Raw genomic sequence first — 15,504 nt, 5'->3', positions numbered from 1 at the left:
TGCTGTTCAGTCGAGGGTGGGGGGAAGGGGGAGGCCATTGTGTAGTCCCGCGCAGGGATGGCATTGCAACTTTGTTACTCTTGGGTATGGTGGCTAGCCACCATATCTTGGGTGCAACAAAAACCAACCCGCAATCGTTTTCACTAAGGAGAGGGCGCTGTCAAGGTTACACGGACGGGGCGGTGTGTATTTGAGAGGAGGAATTTTGAGAGTGGAAATAGCGCGGTTGTTTTGAGAGTGGGATTCTGAGACAGGCAAAGGGCGTTCGGGCCGTTTCTTGGTCGACACACCGCAATGTCCGTGCACTGAAATGTCCGCACCGAAACGAAATGTCCTACACCGAAATGTCCGGATACCGGCTGGAGGGCCCCCTTCTTTTCCCGTCGTTTTCATCACTTTAATTAGCGGAACACACACTGATCGAAATACATGCAAGAGAAATAGGAAGCAAGAGTAGCGTATTTATAATGAGCGTTTACTGCAGACCGTCGCAGAAGCAACATGATTTCGACCGCGTTGTGCAAGAGGCGAAGAGGTTGGCGGGGACCAGGCCGCTCCTGATCCTGGGCGACTTCAACGCCCCGCACACGCTATGGGGGTATAAATAAAACTTCCAAGCCAAGTTAGGAAAAGTACGAATCACTGATTGGGACAGGATGTGAAAATACACCCAGCAAGAGGATGTCGAGGAGAAACCCGACGACGGAATAACAGAAGAACAGTCATACAAGGAGTGGGCCGACAAACAGAAACAGACACTCGAGAAGTTCACGCAAACACTCACGACGACAACGCAGACGCCTTTTGTCGACACCAGGCTCACTCGCGTGTGGGCAGCCCGACACTCGTCAACCAAAAGGCGGAAGCGGCAGAGGCGAAACAGCCCGCCGCATAGCCCCACCAAACACGCAAATATCCGAGTATGCAGCCAAGCTTAGCAAGGAAAATTGGGTGAAACCATGCGACAGTCTTCGAGGCCAACTATCAGTGGGGAAGACATGGAGGCTGTTACGATACCTCATCGACCCTGCAGGTAGTAAAACAGCAACCGACCGCACGTTGACGAAGGTGATGGCAGCAGACTACTCAAGGCATTAGCAGACAAATATCTCCAAATGGAAAAAGGACAGTACCCAGCCCCGGAGGGACGTGAAGGACCTGGACAGGCCATTCACCATCTCGAAGCTCTAGCTATCGACGAGAGCAACAAGAAGAGCGCTCCAAGAAAGGACTCCTGACGGTAAGACGGCGCAGACTCTCCCAGAGCATATTAACAACGCACGGGAGAGCTCGCAGCTACCGCCGGAATGGAAGGAGGCGGAAGTCCGCTTTATTATCCCCAAGCCCGGCAAGGCCCCTGACCTCTTGCGTTGGAAAAGTGATGGAGCGGATGGTCCTGCGCAGACTACAAGCCCACTTGGAGCAAACGGGACAAATGCCTGGAACCATGTTCGGCTTTCGGAAGCACTTTTCCACGCAGGATGTCATGCTCCAACCACAGGTGTCATGCTCCAACTCATGCTCCAACTATTTCAGCCATCTTCCTCGCTAAATGACAGGGGCTCTGATTTTTGTTTTGTTTCTTGGAGCCATGTTTGGATAGAACATTTCAGAGGCAGCAATTTAAACGAGGCACACATTTTTTCCACGCTAAGAAAAGGCATGCAACTATCCCGCGGATGCCCAAAGAGCTAAGCCCTTCATACGTGTAAGTTTCTTTTGAAAGCAATAAATGAGCGGCATCGGTAGCTACAGTGTACAACAAAATAAGAACACAAGATCGCGGTTGAAATACGAACTTTAGAAGCAGTAAGCCTGAATATATAAAAACAACCTCGCTTATATTTTGTCCATCCACGCAAAAGACGCTTCTCTAGATGTGTACGATTTAATTCAACGGAACGTCTTGAGAGGTTCCTCCTTTTTACCAAACGCCACCCGCTAAAAAGGGATTTGTGTGGTGGCAGTTTATTTCAGCGCGTTAACTGATTGTAGGCTTACTTGTTTCAAGCCACCGCTATAGTTTTATGTACACGGTTGAAGGGTTTCGCCTTGATATCAGCTGTGCAATTTGCGCTTATTTGAATGACTACAGTGTTTCCCGCAATGTCTGCATGTATACTGTTTAGTTTGCCACCTTCTAGACTGAATGCCATTAATGGTAGGTTGGAGCCAATGATCTTATTCTGTTTTATTCGCAATCGCTCTCCTGTATGTTAAGCCAATCATCAGTCATTACTTCATCGTAATAGGTTATGTGTATTTGCTTGATGTATTTTTTCTGGGCGAAGAGCCTTAGGGGCTCGAGCTTTCTGCGTCTCCTTGTCATTGTCGCCGTTGTAGTCACGGTGCTAAAACACCGGAACACTCGCTTTCCAACGCCTCGCGCTAGAACGCTTCGTGCTTCAAAGACACGAGACTTTTTCAGCAAAGCTGTACATCTCTACCCCCTCAGCTGATTAATCTCCGTGGGCAAAAACGCCAAGGCTCCAAGAATACTGTTATACACTGCATGCTTTGCCCCTCCGGAGGTTTCACGTGAGTGGCGATGGTCTGGGATTTTTTTCTTATTTCGCAAACACTGTTCGCTAAAATGTTCAATGTTTGTGTGTTAGTTGCTTAACTTCTGTAACCTCGTATCTAGCGAATTTGAATTTTCCAATTTTTTTACGAGGTACACATTCGAGAAAACATCGTATCGTTTATATCGACACTGTAGGTTTGTGCAGTGTAAGCCATGCAATGTATTGAATCCTGGGTCTGAGTATTTTGAAAGATTTTTTGGATAGGAACCCATCTACGTTTTTTAGAAAATAGGTAGGTAGCTCGGTTAACTGGTTTATTCCGAGGGAGGGTTAGAAGCCAGCAAACCCCGGCTACTCCATTCACTGAACGAAGAGCCACAGACCCGGTTAAAGAAATCACGCGACAAAGTAAGGTCCCCGAGGTCTAGCCGGTACTTCACGGTGAAAGGCTTACACCGTCCGTTATTACTTTGAAGGGATACCTGCTAAGTTAAAGAATGCATTGAACGCACGGACAACCTTATTTTGACGGCCAGTGTCAGGCCATATACCGTACTGCTATGGTTTGTGGTACAGCTCACGTTTTAGCCGGGAGTATATTGGGCAATCTATAATCACACGCTGGAAACATATTCCTTGTGCTCTCCGCATGCGTGGGATGGAAAATTTTCGCAGTCATTTTTGCAGCGGAGCTGGTTAGGCCGAGCTTTGTCCAGTCTCACCAGAAAGCCTCGAAGCCAGAGAAACAACTGTGGTTAGGAAGGTCCGGGAATCGAACCCCGGCGCTTAACGCCATGAAACCGGAAACCTAACACTGTGCCACCCCAAAGGCCCGAGGGGAACGGTGGCAGCGGCGGTAGTGAACAACATAACAGTAATTAAAAAAAAAAGTCCTGGGCCATCTCCACTAACGCGAAACCTGGGGATGGGCGACGCATGCAGTGTATAAGTGTATTCTTGGCACCTTGGCGTTTTTGCCAACGGAGATGAAACCATTGGGAAGTAGAGGTATACAGCTTTGCCGTAAAAGACATGTCTTTGAAGCACGAATCTCTCCAGCGGGAGGCGTGTACGAGTGTCCCCGTGTCTTTTTAGTACGCGTTACGAAGCGCTCCAGGGCAAGGGGTCAACGAGTGTGCCGGTGTTTTTTATTACACGCTACGTTCTAGCGCGAGGCGTAAGCGACTTTCCCGGAGTTTGAGCACCGTGAATACGTGAGATGACGATTACAACGACGATTACGACGACGACGACAGGAGACGCCTGTGAGAGGGAAAGAGGTTCCCAGCCTGCACCACATTTGTATCGCAAAGAGAGAAAGGGAAGGGAGGGGGTAGAAATATGGGTTGATGTAGTGGTACAAAGGTGGTTGGGGCAGGAAAAGGAAGGGGTAATGGGGAAGAGAAGATAGATCAGTATCCAACCTGGGTTTCTCGCGTTATGAATACTGAGCGAGCTCTCGTCGCATTCCGGGGACACCGCATTTCCTTGGGGTTCGTAGCGCGGTCGTCGACTTTAGACTCGGCCGCCAGTTCTAGCGCGGGCTAACGCAGTCCGCGTCAGGGGAGATGTGAAAGCGTGCGGACGAAACGATCCGCGCCTGCCGGTCTTGGAGATCTTTCACGGGGAAGTTCGGAAATAAATGTGAGATGCAACAGCCTAGTCTCCGACGAAGGAAAGGGGCCGCCAGATCTGCTTTTTCTCCTGCATTGCAAGCTGCGCTATTTTTTAAACAAGAAAAAATGTGTACGCAACGCCGAGTCGCATAAAGTGGAAGAGAGCCTCCACATATCATGGCACCTCTACATTCAATCGGAACTGCAACTGAATATAATCGAAAGAACTGTAATGAGCAGACACTTCAAAAAAGTTTTGTAAGGGCTCTCAAGGCAATAGCTTATCATCATCATCATTATTATTAATATTATTATTATTTACAATTATCTATTACAATTTACCGCACTGCGCTGTTGAATATAATAAACATCTATGATATCTCTGTCGTTCGTTTTTTCTTCTGGAATTTGGTTTCTCTGCGCTTGTGTCTAAACAACTGATAGTTGCCTATTTTTCAAACAGTTTACTGTCATTTGTTCGTCGTATCATTTGTCTCTACGCTCTTGCCGTTGTTTTTGTTGTATTACTGTCAAACTTTGTTGCTCTGCTTGTTGTGTGGTCTTTACAATAAGCAGAGCAACAAAGGTATCTTCTTTTTAGATGCGACGCATCTCTTTAACTCGCCTTGTCCCGCGTCGTTGTCGCGGCGTAGTCCGCATCCTCAGCGCGGCAGCTGTGCGCTCCGCTGCTCTCACCGCAGCGCCATCTGTGCGTCAGCGCGGTCAGCTCGCTCCCGTCGCCGTGCCAGCTGTGCGTTAGCGCGCAGCTTGCGCTCGCGCTTGCGCTCGGTTAACACATGCGCATGCGCTGCTATGCGCTGCGCTCTCTCATTCCGCTGCATATAAACGCGGTAAGTGCGCCGCTCCGCTCAGTCGTTCCGCCGCCGGCGCTCCGATGACATCGTCCGATGATTTGAATAACGCAACGGCAACCGCCGATGCGTCGCATCTACCCCATGGTTCCCCTCACGGGAAGATGGTGTAAATTTTGTTATCTTTTTACCTGCACCCAGGCTCCGCCTGTGCTTTATTTCTGTCATTTTCACTACTTCAATTTGTGTGTCTTGTCGCTTGTTTGTTTCTTGCAATATGTTTCTTGAATTTTGCTTTTATGTAACTATCCGTGCGCCAGCACTTAGGCCTCTGGCTGCTCCTGGGCACGTAAATAAACATTATTATTATTATTCTTCGGGAGTTTTTGGCCGGGTTGTCAGCTCTGACACACTGGGTTCATCTTGGCAGTGCCATTTTTCTTCACTTATCGTCCTGACGTGTGCATTGACTTCACCGAGCTTGTTCTTGTTCCTGGTTATTCATGTACTGTGCTGATACTGCGACTGTAATTATCGCAGAATTTTTCTTTTTCTGCCGTTTTTATCATTAAAAGTTGCCATATTCACTTCATGCGTCCATTTGAAACTGAAAATGTACGCTTCCCGAATCTTGTAAAAACTTTCTTCTTTTCACTCACCCTTCCGTATAGTTACGCTTATTGTAAGATGTCTTCTTGCAACTGACCAGACATTACAGTTTCTATTGATTGTGTAATGTTGCCTAAAATTACACTATGGTATTTTTATTCTTCTTTGAAGTTGTAGTTTCTTCTTATTTTTTGCTCACTCACTGTTCTTTTGCCAGCTGTTGATGCATTTCATTGCTGTCTTATACCTTGTCTGTGCGCCAGCACGACTTGATTGTGTAAAGTCGGTTGGATTGCACTATTTTATTTCTAATCTTCTTTGCCGTTTTTGTAGGTCTTTCTTTCTCTTTTTTTTTTTGCTCACTGAGTGTTTATTAGCAAATTGTTGATGTACTACAGTGCTGCATTTTCCCCTCTGAGTGCTCCAGCACGAAGGCCTCCGCTGTTCCTGGGCACTATAATAAACATTGATTGATTGATTAATATTATTATTATTATTATTATTATTATTATTATTATTATTATTATTATTATTATTATTATTATTATTATTATTATTATTATTATTATTATTATTATTATTTAAACTTGTACACGGGATTATTTCTTGTTCGGAGTTGCTTGCAAATGTAAATCTTAGAGTACAGTCGAAACTTACCCGTAAGTCTCCGATACTTCGTACCCGTAAGACATGCAATAGACACTGCACATTGTACCGCCTTCAAGAAAAATCCAATCTCTACTCTGATTATATTGACCTGTTTCATACACCCCTTCGGTCTTACATGTGCGACCTTCTGACTTCTGTCTCTCCCTGACTTGGTTCCGACCAGTTTTAATTCTATTTTCATTGCCCTATTTCCGTTTATGTTGCTCGCCTTTGTTACTGTTCCTACTCATATATATCTATATCTGCCCGTTTGTATTGTGAAATTTTTATGACACTGTGTTTTATCGTTTCGTGATTGTTCAAACTTTAGTGTGCCGAAATCACTGATTTTGTTAATTGACCTTTATTCTTCATTCTAGTTTTTTTCTTCGCTTGTATTTTGTTCTTCTCACGCGTGGATGTATTTGTGTCGTCGTCTGTCTTTTTCTTAAAGGAGTACTGACACGAAATTTCTCGCTTTCAGTTTTTATGCTGTAAAGAATACCTATTGGCCCAGTAATTACGAAAATCGAACCGAAAGCCGTCAGCCGCCAACACAGAATTAATTATAGCACGTTTATTGCAACCAATTTCAAATTTGGTCGCCGCGCGGGAAAATGGCCGTTCGAAGGCCAGCCTGTAAGCGGGCCAGCCTTACGTCACGGTCTCACCCGTGACGTCAGGGACGTTTTTCTTTCCTCCACGCGTTGGCCGCATCGTCTGCTACGATTTCACATGGTCCGCGACTCGCCCGCGCAGTCGACATGTCGTCTGAATCTTCAGACTCGGATGAGTCACTGCCACCCGACAGACAGAACAACTTTATTTGGCCAGGCGATTAGGCCGGCGATGTCTTCACCGTCGTCCGTTTTTTAATATCACTGCGGCTCGAACCGGCGCAGACCGTGATAGCAACAGCTTGTCGCCACTCTTCTAATCAATCTGATCACGAAAAAGAAGCTCTACATGCGAGAAACTAGATGTCAGTGTGTTGAAATTGTGGTAGGAGTTGTTATTTGAATTTATTTGAGCGCTGAATTTAAAAGTGGTGTTCAGATATTTGCGCGATGGTAAGCCTACGCTGACCGGAAGCGGAAGTTCGGCGCTCCGACCCAGCACTGCCGGCACCACGGTGCGGCGAGCGACCGAAAGATGGCGCCACCTGCGCGCTAGAATCAAAACAGGCCGCGGCAGATGTCTTAGTCGCCGATCGCTGGAACGGAAATTATTGCCAAAATAAAGCTTCATATGCGAAAAAGGGGAGGATAGTATGGTGAAAAGTTGTGTAAGGGATGGTCATTCGCAGTTGTACAGATACCAGCGATCAAATAGTCGCCACGATACTAAGTTCCCAACACCCAAGGTGACCCGTGCAACCCCGAGCCCGCTGGCTTGGGCGACAGTTCTTGCGGCCGCCGGCGCGCACGAACTCAGTCCACGTTTAGCGCTGCATGTGGTCGCGTGGAAAATAATGCATCTTGGCGTCGTCGTCGATTCGCTCGGACAGGCTTCCACGAGCAGTACTTCGCATACCGCGAGCTTGCCATAGCACAACTTGGGCGAGCTCGGCGACGCGCACCGCCGCGTCGCCGCGGTGCCCGTCGACATCGCGCAGTTTTCGGCACCAGTGCCGAACACCATGCGCCGGCAACGAACTGAAGAGCAAAGGCGTCGAACACGCAACGTTTACAAGCATTGCTCACACAGCTACGCCCACGTTTCCTGCCCAAACGAATACCACCGACAATAGCAGCGCAGGATATCGTTTCCGGTTCTGAAAACGACTATATGACGACACCCTGAATCGGCCAGACACGCAGGCCAATGTTTCGTCACGCCGAAAGCGATTGCGCTAGTGCTGCCGATTTGTGGAAGCTCGCGGCCTGGACAATCAAAATCGATTTTAGATGTGATTCCGGCCTCGGATCGCTGCAAACATTTCTGTGAGGCATCTGTACAAACTACTGAAGCCAATTATATCATTTTTTAGGTATCAAAATTTGGTGTCAGTACTCCCTTAAGTGCGCCAGAACAAAGGCTATGGCTGTACCTGGGCACTATAATAAAGAGATTGATTGATCGATTGATTGATTGATTGATTGATTGATTGATTGATTATCGATATTATTCTGATACTCTGGTGGTATTGTGCCCAAAAATTGAAGGGCTACTTCAAAAACGATAAGTGTAAGTGATCGTTCCTATAAAGCTTGATGTTGATGAGGAAACAAAAGCAATTTTGTGTTTTATACCAGCCAACCTTCCGCTTTTTCTATTTGAATTTTTTGGTTCTATACAAGTGCGTTTTCTCTCGGTGTCTGGATAGTTTTATCAAATGATGGCCCTGGCTTTTGCTGCTTTCATTTCAAATATCCTACATAGTGTAATAATTAAAGCCGGAACATGTTTTCCGAGAAAGTGCAACGGAACGTGAAGAGAAACTCTGATGATGATGATGATGATGATGCTTAGTGGCTTTCCCTTTGAATCGGGGAGTCGGTTGTCAGCAACCGACTTGCTTGTTTTATTACGTTTACTTGCCCTACTCCAAGCTAACCTATAGATTTGCTTCCTCCCTCCCATCTCTCCCTCTTTTCTGTTTTAAACTCATCGCCCCCACCCCCCTTTTTTCTCCCCTCGCTCTACTAAGTTCTCATCGGTATGATTAATCCGCCTGCGTACCCATCCCTTCCCTACTTTTCCTCCACCACCACTCCAGTCGCCTCTTCGTCACCTCAATGGCCTTGAAGTTGAAGTTCCCCCTCACCCCAAATCCCAAAGCCTCCGCCAGCGTTGTTTCCCCCTCACCCCGCGGTGGCCGTATCTCTGTGCAGCTTCTGACAATATGGTCTATAGAGAGCGTAGAGAGCATTTTGCGCCCTCTATAATGTTTGTATACGTGTTAAAATCTAAACAATTGCCCGGTTAGGCATTCCATAAAATCGTGCCCTTTTGTCACTGTGCTGTTTTGACGCTGTGCTGTTTTGTCGCTGTGCTCTGTTGTCGCGTGCGCTTTTGACGCAGTGCTCTTCTGTCGCGTGCTGTTTTGTCGCGTGCCTTTTTGACGCCGTGCTGTTATGTCTGTGCTCTTCTGTCGCGTACCCTTTCGTCGTGCGCTGTTTTGACACCGCCCCGTTACGGCCACCTTGGGATCGGTATTTACGCGGACGCTGTCGCACCACAGCCGCGTGCCCTCACCCCCGTCATTGCGGCTTCCTCTTGTCGTATAATCATCACAGGGTGTATGTAACGCCTCTCCCCGTCGCTCACATCAGATTGGTTTGGAAAGCGGCACCTGGCGTTGGCCGTAGAAGTATTGCCGCGAATCATTCGCACGCCTTCTTGCCTTCTTCTCAACTGCACAGAAAAGCACCGGAAAAAGAAAGAACAAAAGAACTGGCCCCGTATCTGCTCACTTCGCTGCAAACGTGGTCGCCCCTGCACGCCTAGCTTTTCTCCCCTGCCGTTCCCTCGCTCCTCCCACAATAAACCGGCGGAGGTTTGTGCAAGTCGCTTCAACTTTTCCGCGTTCCACTGCTCGCACGCCGTCTTCTGGAACCTCTTGATACGTACTGGGGTTGCTGCAGCAACGGCGCGCCGCGGGCAGCCGATCGCGGAGGCCGTGCTTCGATTTGCAGTCGGACTCACCGCGGACTCCCCGAGAAGCAGTCCGGCACTCGATTTTCCCATGTGTTTCCCTCGCACCACCCGCGGTGAGTGCGAGACTGCAAATTGAAGAGCCCCACTATTGGACGGGTGGCTGAATCGGGAAGGGACAGACCCTGAAGTTTCATAATGATGTACACTAGAGAAAAATCTGGCGCCATTGTCCAGGGGCGCCGCGCGTCAGCGAGCGTTCCGTCATGTACCGGGCAGGCACGTTCCGCTTGTCCATGGCGTGGGCCATGAACAGGCTGAGAAGATGCCTCTAGCTGCAAAAAAGCAACGATATTACTATAGAAGAGTAAATTTGTTTTTTTTTTAAGGGGAAAATTGAAGCTCCAAAAAGATTTAGTTGTCAGTGATCATTCAGAAGCTTCATGTAAGATGAACAAGAAAAAGATGTTGACATTTTTTGTTGATTTTGGCTTCGAGACAAAAATGAAGGAACCTCACACTAACGCGTAAGACTTAACCTAGCGAAGCTGCATGCAACCTTCACGAAGGCTGATTGCAGCCGATCTGCGTCTTCTTCGCTGCCGCAACGACCTTTACTCCATCATTGGTGCTATAAGTGTGAGCTTCTCTCATTTTTTTGGAAGCGTTAATCGTTGGACATCACCTTGGAGGGGCTGAGACGTGTGTCTTTCTCGTTGCGAGCAAGTGCTGCGACGATTGCGGCGAACGCTGGGGTCTTTCTCGTTCCCAGAAAGTGTCCACGATTACGGCGAACGCCGGAGTTCGTGTATTTGTTTGCCTAACCTCGGCCAATATCCCTTCGTTTGACAAACGGGACCATGGGACGCCGGGCGGTCGTCGCGGGGCACGCACACACGAGCGCTAGGCATTCTCTTGGTTTCGTTAACTGTCGGCCGGTCTCCGGGAGGCTCGCGCTCTGCAATTTCTTGCTTTTTTCAACCGCGGACACGGAAAAAAAACCATTTGCCTAGCAGCTTCGCTGTTAAAAAGGAGTCACATGGCTAGCCAAGCCAAGCAGGCGAGGAACAATGGCGGCGTCCACGACGGCCCGCGATTGGAGCGCCACATTCCCCTCCAGTACATGTTGGTATGAAACTCCACGGGCCCGACAGGCAAATTTTTCCCGGGAAAAGTTGCGCTTGTCTTTCTAAGCGGCGGCGTACCAGCCCCACGGCGATGGGCACGAGCATGGCCGACGTGGCCGTGCTGCTGGTGAGCTCGCCGAGCACCGAGGCGGCCGCGGTGAGGATGAGCTGGTTGGTCACCGGGTCCATGTCGCGCATCCACAGGGTGCTCTCGCTCGCCAGGTCCCACAGGCCGGACACCTGCGGCCGCCGCAGAGACTCTCCAGCTGCGAACGCTCCGCTTCCGAAACACGAGAACCTGTTAGCATTCTCATTCATTCCTGCTGCAGAGCACTGCCCTTAAGGACACCCGTCAGATCACATTCAAAGCTGTTTCGGCTGTTGCTCGACGACGAACGATGCTTTGTGCGTTGCAACGCAACCCAAGCTTTCGCTCTCCCTCCCTCCAGGGGCGAAGCACCCTTGAGGCTGTCGGCGTCTCCTGTCATCACGCGAAATCAAGTCGTCAAACGATGGCCAGACAACAAGTGTGTAATTGATAAAACCGGCTCAAAATAAACTAACAAAATTTAAGCTGAATTAAAATACCGGAATAATCAGGGTTTAATTGCATTAACAACAATCATTTGTTAATTTCCGTCTCAAAATTGGTTTCAAACGCCAGGTTTTATCCTGTCAAGTATACTTAGCGTGCTGCGCGTGTGACGCGAAGGCACCTTACGGCCAGTCTGTCTCGTCTCTCATTTACTTGCTTAAATCCGGTTCAACGCCACCGCCTCAGCAAGCGCGCGATTCCTCCTGCAGCCACCGGCGGCGCCCAATCAGCGCGCGCCGTGTGGCAAGAGAGAGACTTTGAATACACTTATGCGCTTTATGCTTCACCCCTGCCCAGGTTTCACGTTGGTGCAGGTGGCCCAAGATTTCTTTTAGGTGACGTCGCACGTCACGAAGAGGGAGCGCCTACAAAGTCATTCGAGAAGGCACTTACAGCAACGGAGAGGCCACTCCCGCGATTTCCCGACACTTCAGCTGCGGCGGGCTCGCCGTTTAGCCGACCGAGCCAGTGATTTCAAGAGTTGTGCCGCTGGTTGTACTACATAAAAACGCCCAATGGTAGGGAAGGTGGGAAATAGCTTTCCCGTCCAATCGCGTACGTCTCTTCATTGTACTTACAACTACGCGAAGCATGAAACCAAAAGCGTAAGAAATATCGCCAGCAGTTGTAGTAAGGGAACCATTGCTCGAAGTCATATTTGAGAGCGGGAATTCTTGCCTTTTTGAAACAGCAAGCAGAAGGGCCCGAACACGTTTTATTTGCGCCTTCATACATGTACGTCTGCACATTTTGCATTCAACATTCACTTCAATATTTTCCCCTGCGACGTGTGTCGTGTGTTGTGTGAGCTTCCCAGATAGTTTATCGCGCCGTTTGATCGAACGCCGATTTATCGAACCACCTGCGTACGTTTTATCGAAAGTCTGGTTTTGCGGCTTGCATTTTAATTTTATGGGTTTATTTTGTGGAATTGGCCATCGCACTAACCTAATCTGCAGATAGCTTAATTGTACATTGTCTCTGCCGTGCATTACATACAAAAACCTGCCCATATATGTTGACGCGTTTTTCCCGTGCTTTCGATCACCTTTGTTTTATTAGAATTTTTATTTTTTCGTCTCATTGATTGCACTCAAGCATGTATACGTCCCCCTTGTTTATAATACAGAATTTGCCGCTACAGTAGCAACCATAACCCCGTGCGCAATATTCCTTAGACGTGTATCGGTGTATTTAGGTTGGTGTTGCCAAATATATCCCTTGCACCATGGTTCATAATTACGTGATCCAAAGTCTTGTCCTCCCCAATTTTTCTAGCCACGTGGTTTGCATGCGACTCCTACTCGGACGATATGGCCACATTGTTTGCACCTGGAGAAATATCGTGTCAAAATCTTCGGAAAAAATAGTGCTATATGAATGGACCAGACGGAGCTCCGACAGTGAAAGTGAGGCCCTAACAGAGGTCGTGGAGTCTAGGAGAACTCGTCACAAGGGAACCCGTCACAGCCAACTCCTCGTAGGTGAACTCGTCAAGTAGGACAGTCGTCATAGGTCATCTCGCACTACTGAAACTCGTAACCTAAGACAACTGGACAACTGCCTATCTCGTCACAATTTATTTTTTCGTTAATCATGCTGAAATAAAAATACTAATGCGTCAACACCCTTGCACCCCTCCTTCGATTCACCAACCCTACGTTTCCTTGGTGGCCTTGGAGGAACACACCAGACCAGACAGAGCATTTTGTTGGTTTTTGTGTTCTGTGTTCAGATAATTGCACGGGCCATATTAGATTTTGTTTGCTGATTCTCAATTTTTTTCAATTTTACATTTTTATTTTCAGATAATCGGGTGACGGCACTGCATTGAGTAGACCTTCACTATTTGTTTATTTTTGGTGTTTACTATTTTGATCTCACAGCTTTTTCATGCCTCTGATTAAAAGGTAAAAGAGTACAAACCCCAGACATGCTGTGGTGCAACGAGGGGAGAGAGATGATAGATAACGAACCAGCCTGTTGTATGGTGACTAATTTTGTAAATAACTTTTTTATAGTTAGTTCTGAACAAGGCATCGAGAACAGTAGGGCAAGGCTTAATAAACTTTTAGCAACGGAACTCAGTGCCCATTAAGAATTCCAAATGCAGAAATCGGGAGAGACTTTTGCTAGCGTTACAGTTAGGTTTTTGACATTGAACCCACAAGCGCCAAAAAGTGCGTTTCTGATGTAGACCACACGCGGCGAAATAATTGGATTGTGTGTCGACACAAGAGCGGTTTATACAAAATAGTACCAATCATAGCGAGGCATTGTAGTCTATACGCCACTATGCCGTGATATGCTTCGAATCAGAGGGGGGACTAGAGACACAAAGAGACTCGTGGCAGTACCACCGGCGCAATGAACAGAATAAAAAAAATTCGGGAGACAAATTTCGCGAATCACAGAAAAGCACGCAGGAAATAAGACAACTAGTACAGAGACTAAAAATTCTGTTAAATAGGCTCGCTGTGAAGACAAGACGCTGTGAAGACAAGATTGGCAAATTACATAGCGAGGAGGGAACTAAAAACGTACTGCAAATTTTGTTACACGAAAACGCCGGGAAAATACTTTTGATAAAACGGCTTCGATAAGACGTCCGTCGATAAAACGTCCGTCGATAAAACGGCCTTCGATAAAACAGCGTTTGATAAAACAGCGTTTGATAAAACGGCGTTCGATAAACTGTCCGGACCCAGACAGTTCCCAGACAGTTTATCGAACGCCGTTTTATCGAACGCCGTTTTATCGAATGCCGCTTTATCGAACGCCGTTTTATCGAATGCCATTTTATCGAATGCCATTTTATCGAACCACCTACGTCCGTTTTATCGAAAGTGTGGTTTTGCGGCTTTTATTGCAATTTCTGGGGTTTATTTTGTTTAACTCGCCATCGCATTACACTAACCTGCAGTTAGCTTCATTATACATTGTCTCTGCCTTGCGTTACATACAAAAACCTGCCTATATATGTTGATGCGTCCTTCCCGTGTTTTCAATCACCTTTGTTTTAGTATAAGTTTTTTTTTGTGTCTTCATTCATTGCACTCAAGCAAGTATGTCCCCCTTGTTTATATTACAGAATTTGCCACTGTAGTAGGAACCCTACCCCATGCGCAATATTCCTTAGATGTGTATGGGCGTAGTTAGGTTGGTGTTGCCAAATATATTCCTTGCAGCATGGTTCATCATTACGTGATCCAAAGACTTGTCTTCCCTCGATTTTTCTAGTTACTTGGTTTGCTCGCGGCTCCTACTCGGACCTTGTGGTCCCACTGTTTTCATCTGGGGAAATATTGTGTTTAGAACTTCGGAAAGATTCGTGCTATATGAATGGAACAAGGGGGGGGTCCGACATTGAAAGTGAAACCCCAACAGAGGTGGTGGAGCCCAGAAGAACTCGTCGCAAGTACATCTATCACATTCTACTCGTGACAGGTGAATTCGTCAAGTACGACAAGTCGTCATAGGTAATCTCGCACAAGAGAAACTCGTAACCTAGGACAAGTGAACAATTACCCATTCCGCCACAATTTACATTTCTTTGTTATTCATGCTCGAATAAAAAAATACGGGATTTCGTATAATTTTCTACTTTTGCGTCAACACACTTACGCCCCTCCTTCGATTCACCAACCTTACGCTTCCTTGGTGGCCCTGGAGGAACACGCGAGACCAGACAGCGCATTTTGTTGGTTTTTTGTGCTTTGTTCAGCTAATCGCACTGGCCAAATTACATTTTGTTAGCCCGTTCTCAATTTTTTCTTCATTTTTACATTTTTTTCCCACATAATCGGGTGAGGGCGCTGCATTGAGTATACCTTCACGATTTCACTATTGTTGGTGTTTCCTATTTTGATCTTACCGTTTTTTGGGCCTTACCATAAACAGGTAAAAGAATGCGAGCTAAAAAAGCGCCGACACGCCGGGGTGCAACGAGAAGGGGAGGGATGAAAACGAACCAAC

General features: G+C 47.3%; 1 protein-coding gene across 1 annotated transcript in view; it reads right to left on the bottom strand.

Moving 5' to 3' along the window:
• The window catches only part of LOC144144290 (uncharacterized), a 216,761-nt gene that overhangs the window by 40,930 nt on the left and 160,327 nt on the right, over positions 1–15,504 (bottom strand). Inside the window, exon 14 of the mRNA XM_077675655.1 lies at positions 11,013–11,174. Within this exon, the coding sequence (XP_077531781.1) occupies positions 11,013–11,174 (162 nt within the window). The remainder of the gene's footprint in view (positions 1–11,012; positions 11,175–15,504) is intronic.

This window comes from Haemaphysalis longicornis, unplaced genomic scaffold (genome assembly GCF_048455015.1).
Source record: "Haemaphysalis longicornis isolate Haplotype H1 unplaced genomic scaffold, Haemaphysalis longicornis Haplotype H1 scaffold_7, whole genome shotgun sequence".
Classification (NCBI taxonomy): domain Eukaryota; kingdom Metazoa; phylum Arthropoda; class Arachnida; order Ixodida; family Ixodidae; genus Haemaphysalis; species Haemaphysalis longicornis.
Note: the sequence above shows the minus strand (reverse complement) of the source record. Positions and strands in the feature narration are given on the sequence as shown.